Below are 23540 nucleotides of genomic sequence, written 5' to 3' on the forward strand. Positions count from 1 at the left end.
TCTGAGGCCAGATTTGAACTCAGGTACCCCTGAATCCAAGGCCAGTGCTTTATCCACTGCGCCATCTAGCTGGCCCCCATCCTCATACACTTGATGCTAGCTATGTGAACCTGGGAAAGTCACTTGCATTCATTTTTTGTTAATCCTTGCTTTGTGTGGGGCAGGCAGGGACAGGTAGACTGGGGAAAAGTAACTCACCCTCATTGCCCTCAAAACAAAGCAAAACATTTAAGTTCCATCTATTTACATCTCTTGGATTTTTTTTTCCCCAAAGGATGTTAATATTTGAGACTGTTAATGCAGAAAGTATGTGCATGTATATAGTAAGACTCTATAGTGACTAATGAATGGCTTAGAAAAGCACCATCAGAGCATTTACCTCAAAGTGATCTAAAGGATTCTTTTGGGGGAGGAACGTGTCTCATTTTTCTCATCTGTGAAACTACAAAGCTCTAAAATCCTATAATCTTTTTTTTAATTGTTCCCTTATTATATAGTCTTTATGTTGTATAGCATGAAAAAGTTCTTGCCACCAGTCTTTGGTTCTATGATGTTTAACTATGAGAACTAGATTTTGTTTTATCAATGGAAATGACCCTATAGAGGATACATCATCAGTTGCCCTGCCGCTGAATGTTCCTGTATGTGTTGGAATCTGCTTCTAGTAGTGTAAGAAATTGAGAAGAGGGGCGTTCCTGTTTTTCTCTTTGTATCCCCAATACTTAGAGCAGTGCTTTACACGTAACACTTTCTAAGTGCTTTTCCATATATTCAGGACATGGTTTGCTCATGAAAATACAGTGTGACCTGTTTTTCCTTATGTAAGTGTGAACAAGCTGAATGTTTTCTAAGCCAGTTTATGAGAAAAATGGCCGTGGTTCAGGCTCTGGTTCTGCCACTACCTGTGACACCATGAACCTTAAGCTTTCTGTGCTCCCATTTTATCTAGAACGGGAAACACTTGTATTGCCTATTTCATAGTATTGTGAGTGCATCGCCAATTGGCTGCCGTATAAAAGCAAGCTATTGGGGCAGCTGGGTGGTACAGTAGATAAAGCACTGGCCCCAGATTCAGGAAGGCCTGAGTTCAAATCTGGTCTCAGACACTTGACACTAGCAGTGTGACCCTGGGCAAGTCACTTAACCCTCATTGCCCCACCAAAAAAAAAAAGTTATTGTTCCTCTATGTGACTTTTTTTTTTTTTTTTTTTGGTGAGGCAGTTGGGGTTAAGTGACTTGCCCAGGGTCACACAGCTAGTAAGTGTTAAGTGTCTGAGGCCGGATTTAAACTCAAGTCCTCCTGACTCCAGAGCCGGTGCTCTATCCACTGTGCCACCTAGCTTCCCCTCTGTGGCATTTTAAAATAAAGTTACAGTAATTTATTTTTTAAAAATTGGTGTGTTAATCCTATTAAGTGAACTTTACGGAACTTCCTTTTATATATCCCATAGCTGGTAACTTAGTCTTTGCATAAAATACCACTGCATTCACTATTTCATGAGGCAGCCCATTACAATGTTTTACATCTCTCTTCTAAAGCTCTTGTTGATGAACACAAATGTTAAGAGAGCTGTGGTTCCCCTCCTTATAAAAACTGATCACCAGCTTCTAGAATTATATGATTTAAAACTAAAAGTGACTTCTAGCCCAATCCTATCCTTTTACAGATAAGGAAACTGTACTAGCCAGGAGGTTTAAGTTACTGATGTCACAAGGACAGTAAATAGCCATAGTGTTAGATCTGGACCAAGGTCTTCGGATTGGTGTAAAATTGGTGTTCTGTGCTCTGTATTTACAAGGCCTTGTTATTTATAACTTCGTCCTTGTCTTGGTAGAAATGACCTGGACATTAATATGAATGCAAGTTGAATTCTGTTCAATTCAACAAGCATTAAACACCAACTATATGCCATGTTTTATAATAAGTGCCAGAAACGAGAAAATAGAAACTGGACCTATGATTTAATTAGCATAAGGCACTACTGGTCATCTCTACATTAAACCACTTGCATTTGTCATCTTCATGCCCCTCACCCTGGTCCTTAGATTTTGCTCCTGGGACTCTGGGCTTTGATAGATGAGCATTCAATTTAATTCTGTTAGGACCTGACCTCAATACTACTTTTGACCATCTCCACATTCATATACTATTGTTCCTCTGTTTCCACCTCTCCTTTATGTGTGGTCTCCCCCATTAGAATGTAACTGAGGGCAGAAATCTTCTACTTGAATCCCTAACACAGATAGTAATATAGAGTAAGCATTTCATGTTCTTCTATCCCCGGGTGAGGGAACTCTACCAATTCAGGCTAGCACCTTCTCTGCAACTTCCAGCCTTCAAGAGTGTCCCGGAACACGGGAAGGTTTAAGTGACTTGCCCAGATTCAGGTGGAATTTGATCCCAAACCTGTCTTCCTACATTGAGGTTGAACTTCCACCCAAAGGAAGAAAGCCAAAATGGAAACAGTCTTTGACATGAAGGGGCTAAGGTTCTATTACAGAGAAATCACATGAACGTAGAAAATTAAATGGAAAATATATACAGAGTGACATCTGATGGAGTGATAGGGCTATAGATTGTCATGCCCTCAGAAGCAATGATGTTTAAATAAATTTTAATTTTTATCCAGTTAAAAAATGATTAAAAAAAAAAGAAAATCCTTGTAACATATATTCACAGTCAAGCAAAACAAATTTCCACATTAGCCATGTCCAAAAAATATGTCTCATTGTGCACCCTGAGTTCATGTTTCAGGAGGTCGATCAAATGTTTTCTCATTAGTCCTCCAGAATCATGGTTGGTCAAGCAACGGAAATGTTTTGATCATCAATCCTTGAGCAAAAGGGGAAGGGGTGCAATGTTCTTAGCTATCCTTAGTCCTGCCTGACAATCAAGATGATAGTCTGACATCTTAGTAGCCTGGCTGATCATAGAGGGGTAAGGCATGTTTGAGAGACACAGTTCCAATTGTTAGGTCAGCCCTTGACCACCTCGTTTAAATTTGAAATATAATAAATAGTTGCACATTTTTGTTAAACATGTTTTTTAAATCCTTTTGTACTGTTTTAATATATAGTCATATTTGAATACTTGTACTGTGTCTTTAATAAAATTTACTATGTTTTTCTAAATAGAGCAATTGTGTTGGAGGTATTTGTAAAGTATATGCTTTGTTTTGGGTAAGAATCGTTTCTTTTGGGAAGTTGAAGACAGGTTAATGGATTTCCCATATTTATATAATGAGAGTTTGGCATCATACCTGAGGTAGTATCACCACATAGAGGGAGCCTTCTATGTGTAAAGAATGGAGAGACTGGAACACATGTAGATGTTTTGTACCCGGCTGTGGGAACCAAGGAGAATGGGAAGCTCTTTGATTAACTGTGAAGGCATCCAAGAGACCTGAACAACTTTCACCACCCCTCTCCTTTTAGCTTCTCTGTTTCTGATAGTGTGACTGACACCTTTGCTTGTGGTGTCAGGTGAAAGATCGTACTTTTAAGGATCGAGGCTATGGGGTCTTTTCTCTTCTGAGGCCCTATGGCCAAGAGAAATCGGCCTAGGTTCTTGTCCTCTGCATTTGTGGGATTTTTTTTGTTTGTTTTCCCCTTTTTGGGTGGAGACTAGAAGCTCTGACTTTGTGAGTTCAAAAGATTTGGGGGTACCCCTGGCATCTGGGCATTCTAGAGTCTGAGTTTTAGAGCTAATGTATGGGCAGCTAGGTGGCGCAGTGGATAGAGCACAGGCCCTGGAGTCAGGAGTACCTGAGTTCAAATCCGACCTCAGACACTTGACACTTACTAGTTGTGTGACCTTGGGCAAGTCACTTAACCCCAATTGTCTCACCAAAAAAAGGGAAAAACTAGAGCTAATAATGTAGCTGTCTTGAGGAGCAAGGAGCAGCTTCACTGTGCTTGACATGACATCAGAATGTAAGCTCCTTAAGAGGAGTGGTTATTTGATGCTTAATATTAATAGATCTCAGCTAGCATAGTGTCTGGAACATAGTAAAAGTGTTTAATAAATGCAGATTAACCTTTGTGTGTGTCATGGAGCTCTTCATCAGTCTGTTGAAGCCCATGGTCCTTTTCTCAGAATGTTTCTACATGCATAAATATATAGGAAACCAATTATATTGAAATAGTTATCAATATTTTTTAAAAATAAGTTTCATCGACCCCTGGTAAAGAACCTCACACCTCAAGTAGCTGTCTTCTACCTTTGCTCTACATGGAACAGTAGTAGGCATTTAATAAATAATGTTATGGGCCCGGGGTACATCAGAAGTTTTCTGGAGTAAATCAAAGAACCTTTTCCTTGAGAAACTAAACCAAAGGACAGACACACCAAAAGAGATAAGTGGCACTGGATCAGGGCTGAGTTAGCTCTAGGACTACCACCCTTCATTCCAGTCTCCCCCACCCCTTGGGAAGATAAGATTAGGTGTGGCTGCTGCCTTTGTGGCATGAGGGGGAGGGAGATGGCTTGAGAGATCCAGAGCCACCCCTCACCCAACTCACCCCAGCCACCACCAGTGGGGGATGGTCCTCCCCCAATAAGGGAAACTTTCCACAGTCAGATGATCACCTCATTGCACCACCATTGGTCCTCCATAAAAGTATCTGCCGGTCTCCTGCTTGAGGAGATAGGTATCTCAGAGAGCCACGCCTATGTGCCATGCCTTTTCCCCACAAGAAGTCCAAGGACTTCTCTCTTAGTTTCCTTTCCCTAGCACCTAAATAAACTATTATTTTATTCTAATTGGATTTGTGTACAAGAGGGTGTAATTCTTTAAAGAGGAATTCCTAAGAACCCCTACCCCAAAACCCCATCAATTTCCCCCATAACATAATTGGCCCCTCTGGTCCTACTCCCAAACTCCTCTGGAGAAAATTATGAAAGTAGGGCTATTGACCTGTCAGAAATTCATGCTCCCTAACCTTAGAGGTGCTTGAAAATTCCTTTATTCATTTTAATTTGTCTATCAAATTCTTCCCAATGGCTATTATAAGCTTTCCAACAGATAGCTTAAGGGCTGGATATTTAGATCTGAGAATTATAGGCATAAATATAAATCCATGTGAGCTGATGAGATCACCAAGAAAAGTAGTGTAGAGGAAAAGGAGAAGAGTGTCCAAGGCAGAGCCATGGGAGACACCCATAGTTAGTTGTTCGTCCTTCATTCTCAAAGAGGACCGTGACATAGAGAGGTAGCATTATGACTTGCACTGAATTGGATTTAAGTGAGAGAGGGCTGTACAAGGTCACCAACCTCACTCTCTTCTCCAGAGCCATCTGGTTCCCGTGGCAAGATATAGATCAAGATGACTCCAGATGTTCAAGGCAATTGGGGTTAAGTGACTTCTCTAGGGTCACACAGCTCAGGTCCTCTTGACTCCAGGGCCAGTGCTCTATCCATTGCACCACCTAGCTACCCACAAGTTAGTGGGCATGACCTGGATGAAGATCCAGCAAAGGAGATAGAGGAATAATCAGACAGGTAGTACAATTATGAGCTCAGTGTCATGAAACCTAAAGAGGAAAATATCAAGGAGACAGTGATCTACAGTGCTGAAAGCTTCAGAGAAGTCAAAAGGGATAAGGATGGAGAAAAGGCCATTAGATGTGGCAATTAAGAGGTCATTAGTAACTTTGGGGAGAGCAGTTTCAGTTGAATGATGAGATCAGAAGCCAGATTATAGATATCGAGTTAAGAGAGAGAAGTAAAGGTACTAATTGTAGGCAGCCTTCTCAAGGAGTTTAATTGCAAAAAGGAGAGACAGACTCAGAGAGAGAGAGAGAGAGAGAGAGAGAGAGAGAGAGAGAGAGAGAGGGCAAGTTCTTGACATGGAGACAGGCAAGTTTGTAGGTAGTAGGGAAGTAGCTGACAGGGAGGGATTGAAGATTAGGGAGAGTGGAAATAATGGGGACAATCTGCTGGAGAAGACAGGATGGAACTGGAAGGATTGTGGAGGTAGAAGTGTTTGCCTTGGAAAAGAATTCAGTCACCTCTTGCCTGAGCTATAGAATTAATATCTAAAAATTTTATAGTGCCCTAAAGTTGGTAAGGCATTTTTCATAAATTAAATTAGTCAATACTCAAAATTAACCTTAAGAAGTAGGTACTCCATGTTCTTATCTTCCCCAATTTACAGATGAAATGGAGGCTCAAAGATTTGTGATTTGCCCACAAGGTCAAATATCTAAGACATGCTGAGAAGAGGCAAGATTTGAACCTAGGTGTCTTCTGACTTCTACTCAGGCACCAAGCTGCTTCCTAAGTAAACGTCTAATTGATTTGCCTATGGACCTTACTTGACTCAGTTTAATTTTTCTGAGCACTTCATCCCTCTGCTCAAAAACCATCAATGGCTTCTCATAGAGTCCTTGGTCTGGTACTTAAGCCTTCTATGATTTGACCACAATCTGTTTATAACCTTTGTACTTTGCCCTTTCTGTTTCCCAAGCCTCCAGGCAAACTGGACTATCTTGTTCCCCAATGTACCTTATATACTCTCACTTCTGTGCCTTCCTTTACTCATATTCCTTTTCTTTTCTTTTCTTTTCTTTTCTTTTCTTTTCTTTCTTTCTTTCTTTCTTTCTTTTCTTTCTTTCTTTCTTCTTCCTTCCTTCCTTCCTTCCTTCCTTTCTTTCTTTCTTTCTTTCTTTCTTTCTTTCTTTCTTTCTTTCTTTCTTTCTTTCTTTCTTTCTTTCTTTCTCTCTCTCTCTCTCTCTCTCTTTTTTTTTTGCAGGGCACTTGCCCAGGGTCACACAGCTAGTAAATGTCAAGTGTCTGAGGCCGGATTTGAACTCAGGTCCTCCTGAATCCAGGGCCAGTGCTTTATCTACTTTACCACCTAGCTGCCCCTACTCATGTTTTTTCAAGCTAGAATGTGTTTCTCCCTCAACTTGACCCATTCCAGTTTTTTGTTGGTTTTTTTGGGGCGGGGCAATGAGGGTTAAGTGACTTGCCCAGGGTCACACAGCTAGTAAGTGTCAAGTGTCTGAGGCTGGATTTGAACTCAGGTACTCCTGAATCCAGGGCCGGTGCTTTATCCACTGCACCACCTAGCTGCCCCGACCCATTCCAGTTTTTAACCCCATCTACCTACCTAAAGTATCTTGCTTATGTTCTATGATCTCTTAGGAGTCTGCAGGATTCTGTGTTATTAGCTAATATTGATTCATTTCCAGTCATTTTCAGTGTGCTGGACCTGGAGACAAGAAAATTAAGTTCAAAACTGACCTCAGGTATTTAAAAGACTTGACCCTGGACAGGTCACTTAACTTCAGTCTGTTTCAGTTTCCTCATCTACAAAATGAGGGTGAGAATAATAGCTCCTACCTCCTGTTGTAAGGATAAAAGCACTATATAATGTAACGATTGGAATGACGCCACCTGCTGGAGACTTACTGTAGAAGAGTTCCGCCCATGAAGTGAAGGTCTTTGAGGGCAAGACCAGGAGTCTTTTCTTTGGCATCAGGAAGTGACAGTTGGCTAGTGGGAGGAAGAAGGAAGAGACTGGCGCTCGGTCTCGGGCTTTTTCCTGGGGACGCTGGTGGAGAAGGCAGCTAAAAATGCGCTCTCCCTTTAATAGATAGAGGAATCTAGGCCTTTCTTCTCTCTTTATCAAATTCTTATTCTCCTTAATAAATGCTTAAAAGCCTAACTCTTGCTGAAACTTATAATTTATTGGTGACCACTCATTAGATATTTTAGACAGAATAGCTAGAATTTTAGCCCTTAACAATAAATACTAGTTATTATAATACTTGTTCAATGTACTCTGGTTTCATTTTGAAGTGTTCATTATTCTTCCATATTTTCTTCATGGCCCTTTTTATTGGTTTCTCTGCTTAGGAGATAGAGTTTTATTCAGGCTCTCTTCAGCACACCTTAGCTTTATGTGATTATGGGTGATCCATGTAATCTTTTGGTCTTTCTGCTTCTCTTTTGAGTTCTCCATCACTCACCTTCGGGAATACTCTTCATTTTCTGGGCCCTCCCTCTTCCACTGCTGTACAGACATCCTAGGGCAGGTATCCAGGTGGTCTCAGCATCCTCTTGTTTGGGGATCATCTGAGACAAGATTCCCTGCCCCGAGTAACCTCCATAGCACCAGGGCTGGTGGTAGATTTCCAGTTCCTTTTCCCTCAGGCTTCACACTCATTCCCCTCTAGCCTATGTCTCTGAGAACTGTGCTTTTTCCATTCTACCCAAGTCTTCCTGAACCTCCTGCATTCAATGTCTCTTTTCTTCGAAAGGCTGGGCAGAATTGGCTCTGCTACTTCTTTCAGTTTAAAGAGGAGTTTGGGGAGAGTCACATGAGATTACTTGGGAAACAGAGAGGCTAAATGAGTGGTCTAAGTATTAAAGTTCCCTGGTGTTAACTCATGAGGTTTTAATCTTCTTTGAAGTTTTTTACAGGTTTGGCTATCTATCTCTTACACGTAATTCCATTCTTTTGAAATTTTGAGATTGAAGGAGTTTGAAAAAACAAACAGCTATTCCACCATCTTTCCAGTCATGGGATTTACACATTTCACCTAATTCTTCCATATCCTGCAAGGCTTAAATCAAATTCATTTCCTTGATGCTTTCCCTGATTTGATTTAACCCAAAATGTTTCCTCTCAACTCCCAGAAAACTTTGTCCATTTCATTGCATTTCATTACAGTTTCTATGTACAGGGCAGTAACCTCCTGGAGAACAAATGTCAAGTCTTACTCTTTGTTTCTACATTCTACACCTTACCGATTACCTAGTATATAGTAGGTACTCAATAAATATTTGCAGCTAGATGGCACAGTACATAGAGTGTTGGGCCCGAAGTCAGGAAGATGAGTCTTCCTGAGTTCAAATCCAGCCTCACACACTTACTAGCTGTGTGGCCCTGGACAAGTCACTTAACCCTGTTTGCCTCATCTGTAAAATGAGCTGGAGAAGGAAATAGCTAACCAATCCAGTATCTTTGTCAAGAAGATCCCAAATGGCGTCACAGAGAGTCGGACACAACTGATAACAACTAAACACCACCACCAATATTTATTGAATGAATGTCAGTCTTACCTTCTGGGAATTAATATGATTTTCCTTTTTTGTACAAAGGAAGGAAACATTCGTGGTATATAAATTACATGGTTTTTATTATAAATTGCTCTTTTGGGGAGGGGAGGGGCAAGTGACTTGCCCAGGGTCACACAGCTAGTAAGTGTCAAGCGTCTGAGGCCAAATTTGAAGTCAGGTCCTCCTGAATCCAGGGTTGGTGATTTATCCACTGTGCCACCTAGCTGCCCCCCAAAACATAATAGATTGCTCTTTAAACTCTTGCTGCAACCTGATTTTTGGTTTTGTCTCTGGGCTTAAAGAAATTTGACAAATTAAAGAATGTTGTAGTGGAAAGGCATTCAACAAACTGCATACAACACTTAGTGTTTTATCTGTGGTTAGTTTTTCATCATAGCGTAGCTTCTCTGTAATACATAACATACTCTTTACATGACCCCCATCGTCCTCTACTCCCCACCCCCTCCCCGAATGTGCATATAGGACATAAAAGAACTTTAAGGGAGAGTACATTAGAATAGGGAAATCTCAAGCAAAACCTTAAAATTAATTTCAAAAGCAAATGAAAATTTTATTATTATTTATAAAGCTACTTCCCTTGATTGCTATGGATGATTGAGACCCCAACACACAGAACAACCTTTTCAAATGGGCACAAACAGGAATATATTAAAACTTGGGTATCGGGGGCAGCTAGGTGGCACAGTGGATGAAGCACCAGCCCTGGATTCAGGAGGACCTGAGTTCAAATCCAGCCTCAGACACTTGACACTTACTAGCTGTGTGACCCTGGGCAAGTCACTTAACCCTCATTGACCTGCTTTAAAAAACAAACAAACAAACAAACTTGGGCATCAAATACCACACATCATCCAGATGTTTATGAAATAGTTGACATAAAAAGTATAGAATCTCAAAGCTAGAAAGGACCTCAGAAGCCATTTAGTTCAAGCCATATCTGAACAAGCATCCCTTTTACAACATCTATGACAAGTGATTGTTTAGCCTCTAGATAAATCCCTCGGATTCATTTTTAGAGCCTATTTCACTTTTGGATAGCTCTGTTAGGAAAATTTTCCTTAAATTAAGGCAAAAGCAACTTCTATGCAATGTCCACTTTCTTTCTACTCCTAATTTTGTTCTCTGCCCCAGGACCAAGCAGAGAAAGTCTAATTCTTTTTCCACCTGATCATAGATCCCAAGTTGCATGATTTATATTGAATTGTTCTTAATACTCTTACCACAGCCTGATTTTTGGTTTTGTCTCTGGGCTTACAGAAATTTAGGAAATAAAAGATGTTGTAATGGAAAAAGCCCTGGATTTAGAGGCAGATGACGTGGGTTAATGTCCAATTTCTGTTATTTACTGCACATGTGACCTTGGGCAAAACATTTAATCTACATAGGTGTGGGTTTTCTTATTTGTAAAATGTAGGGCTAGACTAGATGATTTCTAAGGTTGTGATGAGCTCTAAATCCTGATGCCCAAATTATAAAATAAGTGAGACCTTGTTTCATGTCCAGGTCAATTCTCACATTGTATGACTGAAAAGAGTTCTTACATTGGAAAATAGTATGATTAGCTAAGTGAAATTCTACCCCCTTTTAACAACTAGGATTATCTTCTTTTAGCACTCTTAAAAAGAAATAAAAACAAAAACAAAACACCACAGCTTCTCTTGAAGCCTTTCTGCTATCATACTTGAGCTCTGTGAAGAAAAGTGATTAGATAGTGACTGAAGATCAGCAGACTCCAGACCCAACAGCCTCTTGTATAATCTTGGTGACGCCCAAGAGGCATATTCAATGGTTCAGATAAATAATTCATGCTTCGAAGGGCCAGCAAACTACACAATCTATAAGTGTTAATGCATCTAAAAGACAAAGAAAAACAAACAAGTGGATAATTTTCTTTTGGACCTGCTGAGAGGAAGTAGAAAAAATTTTATATGGTGCTGCACGTGGAGAGGGGCATAAAAAGGGTTTAAAAAGTTATTTAGAAACTTTTAATAATGGGGTAGCCATAGCTACCATTTATATAGCGCTAGGTGCTTTGCAAATCCTTTTGCCTGTGTTATCTCATTTCATCCCTTCTACAACCTAAGAAGCAGGTAGTTGTAGGGATTATCATTCCCATTTTACAAATATGGCATCTGAAGCTCAGAAAGTGTTAGTGAGTAGTCCATATCCATGATTCTGCAAGCTATTAAGTGGCAAGAAAAGGACTAAATCCACAATTGCTGCCAACAAATATGTTGCAAATTAGGTGCTAGTGTCATTTTTTAAATTATTCATTGAATATTTTTTGTTACATTTATTATTTTTTTTTAAATCACAAATCCATTGGTGACATTAAATAGCATATTAGACTTAGGTCATATCATATAACAGACGAGTCTTTATGTACCACATTTTGAAATCAGAGGACCTGTATTTGAATCGCCTTTACTTTCTTACTTTCTACTTTCCTTCCCTGGGCCTAAAATGAAGGGAGTTTGACCCCATGTTAGGCACTAACAACATTGTGCTCCATTAATCATAGGAGAAATTCAATTCCATCATAGAGCAATTAACTCATTAATCTGCATAACTCTTCATAAGTACGGGTACCTGGGTAACTAGAATAACTTTTTAGAATAGGGATTTTTTTTTTTTTAGCTTACAAGTAAGCACACACCACACATAGAGAAGGAAATGGCAAAACAACTCCAAGTAGGGTCACGAAGAGTCGGACATGGCTGAAAACGACTGAACTCGCCCCGACTCATCTCCACCATTTATCTCACTTAAGCCTCTTTAATTTTCTTTTTAAAGATAATCAATTTTATTTTCTATTCCTAATTCTCTCCCTCACCCACTTAGAAAGCAAGAAAATCAAAACCCGTTATAAGTATATAAAGTCATGCAAAATAACTAGCCCTCATTAGCTGGACAGCACAAAATTAAATTTAATAAACAGCTGGGTAGGGGGAGGGGAGGGTGCGAACATTTTTCAGCTCGTGGCTACACAATTTCCCCAATTCCCTTCAACAGTCGGAGCCAGTGGGCACAAACTTTATCGCAACCTCTTTTTCTTCCTCATTTCAATGTGTCCTGGGCTTCCACGTGGTTGGAGACCTCCCAGATCCCTGCCCGGAGCCCGGTCTTAGGACCTGACAGCTCGAGCGCTCTGTAAGGCCAGGCTCCCCGGCGGTGATTGGCCTCTCTCTTTCTTTTTTTTCTTTTCTTTAAGTAACGCCCATTCGTTCTTCCCCGGAAGTGGTCTATTACAGTGGAACGGTGAGCGTCCGAACGTTCTCTCCGTAGAACCTTCAGCTCTGCCTGCGCCTCCTACCCTGCTGCGCCCTAGACAGGTTAGTTACAAGGCTTAGGTGACCGCTCCCCTGGCCTTCTTCCACTTACGGGATATAAGTGCATTTTATGGATTTGTAAATGGCATGGATTTTTGTGGGTTTGTCTGGGGGTTTTGTTTGTTTTTTGCATCTCTTAAAATATGTTGTGAATCCTGCTCGAGACCCCTAAGTAAAATGTTTTTTGATTCTGGTACTTAAATAGCCGTCGCGGAGTCGTGACTAGCGTATGCAGTTTATAGCGTCAGAAAATGAAAGGCTTTTGGGAACGTATTGTGTAATGCTCCCATTTTTCTTAAAATAAATATTACCTGCTAATGCTATTTCCAGATTACGTTTTTCGCATGCATGCCTGTGTGTGTGTGTGTGTGTGTGTACATTTAACTGTTTGAAGGTTCTTGCAGCGGTGAGAATAAGTAAAAGAGGGAAGAGAGAAGCTTACAAGATGAATTCTAGCCGCATTAGCTAAAATACAAAAACAAATTGCTGGAAACTACTGTAGGAACCTGTACAGAGGTCGTTTATTTTGCAGAACTGGAAGAGAAGTTGATTTTCCCTTTAAGTTTTCATTCCTCCTCCCCCAGAGTGTTACCAAAACCCCCCACAAAACAAAACCAAACCATGTGGCTCTAATTAAAATCACCTTATATTCAGTTATATCTTAAGCATATGCACCAGCCACATATAGAATCGCTCCAAAGTTACTTTTGGAAGCTACATGGAATTGGGATGGTGACAGCTTTCTCAGGCTAAGTGCCTGGAGCAGAACACAAATTCAATCCCAATAAATTGGAAGTGCTTTGAACCTGGTGGTCTATGGCCAACAGGCTTGGCCTCTAAGGGATTCCCCTTTTTTTTCCCTTTTAACCTTAGAAGCCTATTAAATCATCTATTAAGGTATGTAGGGGTTGGAATTTTTTGGTGGAGGGAGTTCCCTAGACCTAAAATCAAGGAAACTGGAAGTATTGATCTCTATGTTCAGTGTCTGGTGCTGAGAGATACAAAAATAGATAAGGCAAGATCCTTGCCCTTGAACATTTTACTGTTTCTTAAAAATTGAAATAAATATATCTTACCTTTACTATTAAAAAAAAAAGACTCGGGGCAGCTCAGTGGCGCAGTGGATAGAGCATGGGCCCTGGAGTCGGGAGGACCTGAGTTCAAATCCGGCCTCAGACACTTAGCACTTACTGGCCGTGTGACCCTGGGCAAGTCACTTGACCCCAATTGCCTCACCAAAAACAAAACAAAACAAAACAAAACAAAAGACTCCAGAAGTATAAAGCCAAGAGCATGGACAGATAGGCTGAAGACTTTTTAAGGTAAAGGGCAAAGGAGGCTTGACGCTTTCCTTTCAGATTTTGGGTTTTGTCTTAAGTTAAAAGAAGGGAAAGTTGCCTGCTGGTATAGAGCTTATACTTATGTTTAGTCCAATTTTCAATATGCAATGACACTTAGGTTTTTTTTGTTGTTTTGTTTTTTGTTTTTTGCTGGGCAATGCCAGTTAAGTAACTTGCCCCAGGGTTACATAGCTAGTAAGTTTCAAGTGTCTGAGGCTGTATTTGAACTCTGGTCCTCCTGAATCCAGGGCCAGTGCTTTATCCACTGTGCTACTTAGTTGCCCCGGCAATAACATTTAAAAAAAAATGTAAAACATATCCATGTGAGTCATTTTTTTAAAAAGACTCCAATAAAAGAAAAATATGAAAGAAAGTAAGTTTAAAAAATAGCATGCTTCAGTTTGTGTTCAAATTATGTCAGTTCTTTCTCTGGAGGTGGATAGTATACTTCATCATTAGTCCTTTGAGATTGTCTTGAATTTGTATTGCTGAGAATAGCTAAGTCATTCACAATTCTTCATTCAACAGTATTTCTCTGACTGTGTATAACATTCTCTTGGTTCTGTTCACTTCACTTCACTATGCATCAGTTAGCCTAAGTCTTTCCAGGTTTTTCTGAAATCATCCTGCTCGTCATTTCTTATAGAACAATAATATTCCATCACCATCACATACCACAGTTTGTTTAGCCATTCCCCAGTTGATGGGCATCTTATTTCCAATTGTTAGCCACCGTAAAAAGAACTGCTATAAATATTTTTGTACAAATAGATCTTTTTCTCTTTTTTGAATGTTTTGGGGATATAAACCTAGCAGTGGTATTGCTGGATCAAAGGGTATACACAGTTTTATAGCCCTTGGGGCATAGTTCCAAATTCCTTTCCTGAATGGTTGGATCAGTTCACAACTCTACCATAGTAGATTAGTGTCCCAGCTTTCCCACATCCTCTCCAACATATATTTTCCTTTTTTGTCATATTAACTACTCAGCTGGGTGTGAAGTGGTATCTCAGAGTTGTTTTAATTTGCATTTCTCTGATTAATTGTGATTTAGAGCATTTTTATATGATTATAGATAGCTTTGATTTCTTTATCTGAAAACTGCCTGTTCATATCCTTTGACCATATATGAATCGGGGAATGACTTGTATTTTTATAGATTTGACTCAGTTCTCTATATATTTGAGAAATAAGGCCCTTATCAGAAATACTTGTTGCAAAATTCTTTCCCAGTTTTCTGCTTTCCTTATAATTTTGGTTGTGTTGGTTTTTGTTTGTGCAAAAGCTTTTTAATTTTATGTACTCAGAATTATCTATTTTACATTTTGTAATGCTCTCTATATCTTCTTTGGTCCTAAATCCTCCCTCTGTCTATAAATCTGACAGATAAATTATTCCATGCTCTCTTAATTTGCTTATGGTATCACCTTTTATGTGTAAATCATGTACCCACTTTGACCTTATTTTAGTACATGGTGTGAGATGTTGGTCTATACCTAGTTTCTGCCATACCACTTTCCAGTTTTCTCAGCAGTTTTTGTCAAATAATGAGTTTTTGTTCCAAAAGCTTGGATCTTTGGGTTTATCAAATGCTAGATTACTATAGTCATTTACTATAATGTAATATTCTATTCCACTGATCCACCACAGTAATTCTTAGCCAGTACCATATTGTTTTGATAATTACTACTTTTTAATACAGTTTGAGATTTGGTAAGGCTAGACTACCTTCTTTTGCATTTTTAAAAATGGATTCCCTTGATACCCTTCAGTTTTTGTTCTTCCAGATGAATTTTGCTATTATTTCTTTCTAGTTCTCTAAAATAATTTTTGATAGTTTGATATGGCAGTATATAAATAGATTAATTTAGGTAGGATTGTCATTTTTATTATACTAGCTCGACCTCCTCGTGAGCAATTATTGTTTTTCTAATGGTTTAGATCTGACTTTATTTGTGTAAGAAGTGTTTTATAGTTGTGTTCATGTAGTTCCTGGGTTTGTCTTGGCAGGCAGACTCCCAAGTATTTTCTACTATCTACAGTTATTTTGAATGGAATTTCTCTACCTGTTGTTGCTGAAGTTTGTTGGTAGTATATAGAAATGCTGATGATTTATGTGGTTTATTTTGTATCCTGAAACTTTGCTAAAGTTGTTAATAATTTCAAGTAGTTTTTTAGTTAATTCTCTAGGATTTTCTAAATATAACATCATATTATCTGCAAAGAGTGATAGTTTTGTTTCACCAGTGCCTAGCAAAGCTCCTGGGACATAATAAATAAATGCTGATTGTTAATTGATTGACAAGTGAATTCCTATTTTTCTATTTCAGGATGGCTCTAGATTGGATTGGCTTTGGCTATGCTGCCCTGGTTGCTTCTGGTGGAATAATTGGCTATGCAAAAGCAGGTATGTTCTGATTCTTACATATCTAGTTTTCTTAACCGTGGAGATTGACTACTTTATCTGTCTGTCTTGTCTGTATATCCATCCATGCATCCATGCATCCATCCATCCATCTATCTATTTTTAACATTAAGGTTTTTTTACATTTTGAGTTTCAAATTCTTACCCTGTTTCTAGTTCTTACCCCACTCCTTGAGAAAGCAAGTAATATATCATTTATACATGTGAAGTCCTGCTTCCATATTAGCCATGTTTCAAAAAAAAGGAAGAAGAAAGAAAGTGGGAAAATCTGTACTCAGAGTTCATCAGTTCTTTTTCTGGTTGTAAATAATATTTTTTCATTATGGCTCCTTTGGAATTGTTTTGGATCATTGTATTGTTTAGAGTAGCTAAATTTTTCATGGAGGATTGTCATTAAGGACTAGCCATTTTGAAGGACCAATGAGTGATGAATCACATAAAGGGATGTTTTTGTTTTGGTTATATTTTCACTTAAACTACATGGGTAGCTTGAGAGAGATGGGGCTGATTGCAGGCCTGTGGTCAGAATCAGAGCTGGAGCTAGAAGGGAACATAGATATCATTTAGTCCAGCCCTTTTATTTTACAGATGAGGAAACTGAGAGATTTATTGCCTTAGTGGAGGTCACACAGGTAGTAAATAGTAAAGCCAGAATTTTTTTTTTTTTTTTTTAGTGAGGCAGTTGGGGTTAAGTGACTTGCCCAGGGTCACACAGCTAGTACATGTTAAGTGTCTGAGGCCGGATTTGAACTCAGGTACTCCTGACTCCAGGGCCGGTGCTCTATCCACTGCGCCACCTAGCTGCCCCTAAAGCCAGAATTTAAACTCAGGCTCCCTGACTCCAGATCTAATATTCTTTCCTCTGGAGTAGTTACACAGATATAGCTTTTTTTTTTTTTTAAGGTTATCCAGTATACCAATAAAAGTTTGCTTCTGATTTTATAATTTTCAGTGTCATCTTTACTTTACACCAATGGCCAAGACACTGGGCCAAGGCATGTGACCATCACTTAATCCCAAATAGTGATCATCCTAGACTCATAGAGTCAGAAGGGACCTTACTATGCATCCCCCAAGGAAGGATATTCTGCCAGGAGCCCTGTAGACTTTGGTAAAGTGAACTTTGCAGCACACACTTCTCTCCTTATCCAAATTTTCATTTGTAAATTTGTTTATCATAGGCTTATAAATTTAGAACTCAAAAGAGACCTAAAAAGTCATTGAGTTTAACTTCCATATTTTACAAGTGAGGAAGAGAGCCATAGTTGTGTGACTTACACATAGTTGTATCATGTAACTGGTAAGTGTATGAGGTAGGATTTGAACTGAGGTCTTCCTGACTCCAAGTCCAGCATTCCATTCGCCACACCAGCTCCCAGTTATTTTCCTGCTTCCTTATAGTGCAGTTTAGACTTTGAGAAAGTTAATTGGAGATTCGGAGTATTTTCTTGGGAGCTATTCTATACAGTATATGTATAGAATACAGTATATGTGTCTCTGTCTCTCTTTTCCCCTCCCTCCCTCCTTTCCTCCTTCCCTCATTCCTTCCCTCCTTCCTTCCTTCCTTCCTTCCTTCCTTCCTTCCTTCCTTCCTTCCTTCCTTCCTTCCTTCCTTCCTTCCTTCCTTCCTTCCTTCCTTCCTTCCTTCCTTCCTTCCTTCCTTCCTTCCTTCCTTCCTTCCTTCCTTCCTTCCTTCCTCCCTTTTTTCCTAACTTCTTTTCCAAGTTCTAGTATCTTTTTTCTTTTTTTGGTGGAGCAATGAGGGTTAAGTGACTTGCCTAGGGTCACACAGCTAGTAAGTGTCAAGCATCTGAGGCCGCATTTGAACTCAGGTCCTCCTGAATCCAGGGCCAGTGCTTTAGCTACTGTGCCACCTAGCTGCCCCTCTAAGTTCTAGTATCTTTACTTCTTCCCCTTTTCCCTTTCTCCCTTCCCTTTCTTCTCCTTTTCCTTCTTCAATAACTGGTTGGCTCACGGTTCTTTTTTGATGTTTCTCATTGTAATCAATGTAATTTTGGCAAGGGCAGACTGCCTGTGGCCCACAATGTAAAATAGCTAATGTGCATGTGATTTGTTCCAGGAAGTGTCCCATCCCTGGCTGCTGGTCTTCTCTTTGGCGGTCTGGCAGGACTGGGAGCTTATCAGGTGTCTCAGGATCCCAAGAACATTTGGGTTTCCCTAGGTAAGTATTCTTTACCATCTACTAACTGTGAAAAAGACGGTGTTATCTTGAGGATTCTGCTGGAGTGGGATGGAGTGAGTTAATTATATTTACAGACACTTTGCCTGTTATTTCAAGAGGTAGAATGTTGTAGTGGGCAGAGAACTGGCCTTAAAGTCAGGAACACTTCTCTGAAAAAAACAAGCAAACACAAAAATCATCCAGTTCCTTCTATGACACATACTGCTAGCTGTGTGACCCAGGGCAAGTCACTTAGCCTCTGTGTACCTGGGCAGCTCTAAGACTAGGTGTTCATCTACAGCAACGTAAAGAGTTTCTCTACTGGTCGTTCCCTACGGTGAAGTCACAGATCCAGAATGGAAAAAATTTCCAGTTGTTTTCACTTCTGTTCATGTGCAGGAAAAAAAGTGAAATATAGAGCATAATTTACTGTTATGTATATTTGCATGTTCATTATTGGAGTTTTCTTTCTGAAATTAGTGTGTAAAATCACTGAGGACACTGGAGGTTATACTCAGTCCTATTAACTGCAGTATTGACAATGGGGGTGGGAGGGGGAAGTGAAACCAAATAAACGTGTAAGTTGTCAGTAAGTGCTATGTGTGTGGTACAGATAAGTTATCTGGGAATTAACTGCCTTGATCAGAGAAGGCTATGGATGAGGTGGGCCTTAAAGAATAAGTAGAATTTCAACACCATTGTTTCATTCATTCCCAAACCTATGTTGTTTAGTCATTTTTCAGTCATGTCTGACTCTTTGTGTCCCCATTTGAGATTTTCTTGGCAAAGATACTGGGATGGTTTTCCATTTCCTCCTCCAGCTCATTTTCCAGATGAGGAAACTGAGGCAAACAGGGTTAAGTGACTTGCCCAGGGTCACACAGCTAGTAAGTGTCTGAAGCTGGACTTGAACATGGGAAGATGAGTTTTCCTGAATAACCTTACTCTGATACCTCACTCTAAATGCTATGCCAATTAGCTGCCACTCAGACATATATTGGATAATCTTTATGACCATTCTTTTTTACACTTTTTGTCAGCTGCATCAGGGACTTTGAGTGGCATCATGGGAATGAGATTCTACAACTCTGGAAAATTCATGCCAGCAGGCTTGATTGCCGGTGCCAGGTATCATCCAAAATCACTTCTGTTTCATTTAAGTAGAGATTATCTGTGGTGGTTATTTATTTGTTTCCTAAGATCATTTTTAAGCTTAGGGGTTCACTTATTTCTGTATGGCAAAGAAAGATGTCACGAACTCTTTATGTTAAATTCATACACCTGTGCCTAATGACAAAGCCCTTTAAAGTAGGTGCAGTTCTAGGTGGTAATTTAATGATACAGTTATAAAGTTACCTTCCATAATGGAAGGAAGAGCCTGAAGCAGGTGACCCCAAGTGACCAAGCAAGCTTAGTTGAATATCTTGCATCAGGGTCCCTAACCATTTCCTTCCCATTCCTCTTGATTGCCACTGTCAGATACTAATGATTATGTGATCAACCAGCTTGAAACACACTAACAGGTTGGCTTCTGTTGTCACTGAAGACACAATCAGAAACTAGTTTTAACACCTGGGTCAGTCAGGTCTTAAATAAGTGGGTGCTCTGCACTAGCAGTTGTGTCCAAGGCAGACCTAGGTGGAAAGTATTTCTGTGACGGTTTAGCACAGAGAAAGTAAAATGTGTGACTTGGGTAACACAGACCAAATTGTTGTCTTTTGTCCTTTGTTCTTGAAGAGGACCAATGACATCGGGAGGGTGATGTCTTGACTTGCAAGTAAATTGAATTAAGTGAGGCAGAGCTATGCAAAGTCCTCAGCCTCACTCTCGCCTCCAAAATCATTGGAGTCCAGTGGCAAGACATAATAAGGTCAGGATGACTGGTGATGACCCAGGATGCAGTGGGAGACCTTGGCCTTTTTAAGCTAAGATCTTTCCCAAATCTCAGTTTTTTTGAGGCAAGGCCCATTCGGTAATTAAAGGCTAGGTCTGAATTGGGGCAAAAGATGACCTAGTTTGTCTTCACAAATGAATCAGTCTGAGAGGGAAAAGACCCTCAGACTTTCTGCTCAGAACAGTAACAATTACTATGAACACCAAGGGATCATTAGTAATATACTAATGAGGGATCATTACTAATATACCTAATATACTAATACTAATATACTCATTACCTATACAAGTGCCCCTTGTTTAGTGAAAAATTTGTGGTGAAACAATTTTTGGTTTAAATGAATTCCATTTTTTCCATTGACTTCCATTATAAAACCATTGCATTTTTTTAAGTGAGGCAATTGGAGTTAAGTGACTTGCCCAGGGTCACACAACTAGTAAGTGTTAAGTGTTTGAGGCCAGATTTGAACTTAGGTCCTCTTGACTCCAGGGCTGGTGCTCTATCCACTGCGCGATCTAGCTGCCCATTGTATTTTATTTTGAAGGAATTTTATCACACCCTTAATTAGTAATTAAAAATCAACATTAAAACCCATGACAGACCTTTTAAAATCACATATCAAAAGTAAAATAACTGCTTGCTGAAATATTACCAGTGCATTAAAATATTAGGGGGCTAATGTTCGATACTCAGAACAAATGACAAAATTTTTTTAAATGGGAAATGGAAAGAGAGTACTTCCTCACCCTACCTTGCAACTTCTTTCTACTCTAGTTTTAACAATCCCAAAAGTTTTAGAAATTTGATTTTTTTTCCCCCAGTCTGAATCCATTTCCACCTTTAAAACTGTGAATTCTTTTACCTTGTTTATATTCTTCCTGTCACCTAAGCTTACTGGCAGGGGCCCCTTCCACAGTGTTATATTCACAAGGTGCTTTTCCTTAAAATGGATATATGATTAAAAATTTCCCTGAATGTGAAATTTTGTTAAATTCCTATGCTGAAATACCATGTATCATCACCACCAGTCATCACCACCACCACCATCATCAAATCATCCTCCTCTTTATCCTCCTCCATCTTCATCCTCCTCCTCATCATTAGCTTTGAAATTTGCTTTGCTTGAAATTAGTGGACAAGAGGATATTTTTCTTGTGCAAAAATTTTGATTTTGACAGCTTAACATTAGTCTGTATCCCTGAAGGGAGGTAGAGGAAGTGGTTTCAGGTCACGTTATTATTTAGACTCCCAGTGTAAACTACAGCTTTGGGACACTAACTCTGTCTGCTGTTGCAATATGTTTTTATAAAGGTGGGTTCAAAATTCAGCTAGCTACTACAATCAGGAAGAAGTTATCAAGTCCCATGAAATAAACAAGGCATGTCTTTTTAACTTTTTTTTTAACTTTTTTTTTTTTAATAGTCTCCTGATGGTTGGAAGACTCGCACTAAAGATGTTGGATAAGCCCCGGCAAGCATAGTTATAAATCAGAGTGAAGATTGATATGAGATTGGGGAATCTGAAAACTCCCAGCACTTGAGTGTATTATGGGAAATGAGCGGAAGACCTAAGCATTTGTACATATCCTGATATTTTTGGAGATATTTTTTTTAACCAAAGAAGCACTGAACTTTACAACCCGTCAATTATTGAATCCCTTCGTAAGCAGCTCTCTCATCTCATAGTGGGTTGCCATTATTACACTTTGATCCAGTCTTCAAGTTATCTCTAAAGGTGTCAGAGATTGGGTTTTACCATCTTGCGACAACTGGAATATTTTTTACTGGTTGCAGGAGCTGTCTGCTGTATCGCAAAGAGCCACATTGTGAAAGGAAGATAATGAAGAATTTTTATTTCCATCATGTTTGGTTATTCCCAATTATAAACACTTAGAGTATCAATTAAAATGTTTGGTGAAATAACCTTACTCTGATACCTCACATCTATGGTTGAGTTTGGTTTCTTCATTGGCCCTCTGCCAAGTGATTGTCCAGTTATTCCTTACAGTTTATTTGCAGCTGCACTATAATGGTGTGTTCTGAGCTACCTTGTGAGCTAAGAAGCAAGGAGGAGAGCTTTCTCAAGGTTTATTTAGGAGAGGAATTTCTCATTTTAATATGTGCTGCAAGACTGAAAACTGTACTGCCGATGGGGTCTCAGTTATATGGAGCCTTGAAATAACATGGACCCCGGCATCTGTGTCCCAGGTCTGTGTTATAAGTGACTAAAACTTGGGAAACTTGACTCAATCAAACTATAATGGAACTGAGACCCACATAAGTACCAGTTATGTGCTATTAGCAGGCCATATTATGGTAAGGGCTTTAGCTATTTATCTACAGAAGTGGACCCTGGGAAATATCTTAGTCCATGACCAGTAGTTGACTACAAGTGGTTGATTGCCCATTCCCCAGTCCAATGACCAGAAAGTTTAGGAAACTGACAAGGGCTTGAAGCAGAGCCATTACACACACCCTTAGTGGGAAATAACCACCTTTATTTCTATTTTATATTTAGAACTTTGGGAAAATTTTAAAATATTTATGTGATTTCTTACGATTTGAAAAACCTAGACATTTTTTTAGAACCACAAGCAATGTGATCCCTTGTGTTGAAGGCAGGAAATCTGGTCTTGATTACTACTAGCCTTGCCATTGACTCACCCTGCAGCACTCATTTAAGTTGTCCTCACATATTATGGACATATTCCAGGTTAACTCATTTCAATTCACTAGTAATCTGGATATTTACACTGTGTTTAGGCTTTGAATTTAGAAAGAGATTTGAATAACTCTAGTTGCTTCAAATGGGTTTCTATCTGGATTTGATTGCACCACTTTGTCCAAGACCCTCAAGCAAATTTGGAGCTGAGTATTTAGCTCTTCTCATCTGTGTAGACGAAGCCTTTATATCTCTTGACTCTTGGTTTTCCCATCTTTATGATAAAAGTAAGATTTGCTACTTAAAAGTGCAAGGCAAGGACAAATGAAGTATTTAGTTGGATTTTGAGAGGAAAATGTGCTTGTATAAATTCAGGGTGTTACCATTTAGATCTTTATTAAGCTTTTTTTCTTCATTCCCATTCCATAGAGAGATTCCTTGCCAGGAGCAGAAGTTTCGAGGCCATGTCTTTTGTGCTATGCTATGTTTAATTCCATGAAGAACGGTGGTTGGATGTGAATTATGGTGGTTGCTTACCTGCTTAGTAACTTAAAAGGGGGAAGTTAGTGAAGGAACTTGGTGTGTATCTACATGCTGTGTGTGTATATATGTGTGCGTGT

General features: G+C 39.4%; 1 protein-coding gene across 1 annotated transcript; it reads left to right on the forward strand.

The window, feature by feature from the left end:
* Positions 1–12271: 12271 nt before the first annotated feature.
* On the forward strand, positions 12272–22199 carry TMEM14C (transmembrane protein 14C). The gene is made up of 5 exons (XM_043970496.1): positions 12272–12421; positions 16089–16165; positions 18264–18365; positions 19406–19493; positions 21682–22199. The coding sequence occupies exons 2-5, from the start codon at positions 16090–16092 to the stop codon at positions 21737–21739; spliced, it is 324 nt and encodes a 107-aa protein (XP_043826431.1). The 5' UTR covers positions 12272–12421; position 16089; the 3' UTR covers positions 21740–22199.
* Positions 22200–23540: the final 1341 nt, after the last annotated feature.

Source organism: Dromiciops gliroides, chromosome 1 (assembly GCF_019393635.1).
Source record: "Dromiciops gliroides isolate mDroGli1 chromosome 1, mDroGli1.pri, whole genome shotgun sequence".
NCBI classification, from domain to species: domain Eukaryota; kingdom Metazoa; phylum Chordata; class Mammalia; order Microbiotheria; family Microbiotheriidae; genus Dromiciops; species Dromiciops gliroides.

What these genes read in the sequence shown, in the direction of transcription:
- TMEM14C (XM_043970496.1), top strand. Translation starts at nt 16,090, where the DNA reads ATGGCTCTAGATTGGATTGGCTTTGGCTATGCTGCCCTGGTTGCTTCT. An exon ending in AATTGGCTATGCAAAAGCAG is followed by an intron (nt 16,166 to 18,263) that starts GTATGTTCTGAT and finishes GATTTGTTCCAG; the next exon opens with GAAGTGTCCCATCCCTGGCT. An exon ending in GGCTTGATTGCCGGTGCCAG is followed by an intron (nt 19,494 to 21,681) that starts GTATCATCCAAA and finishes TTTTTTTAATAG; the next exon opens with TCTCCTGATGGTTGGAAGAC.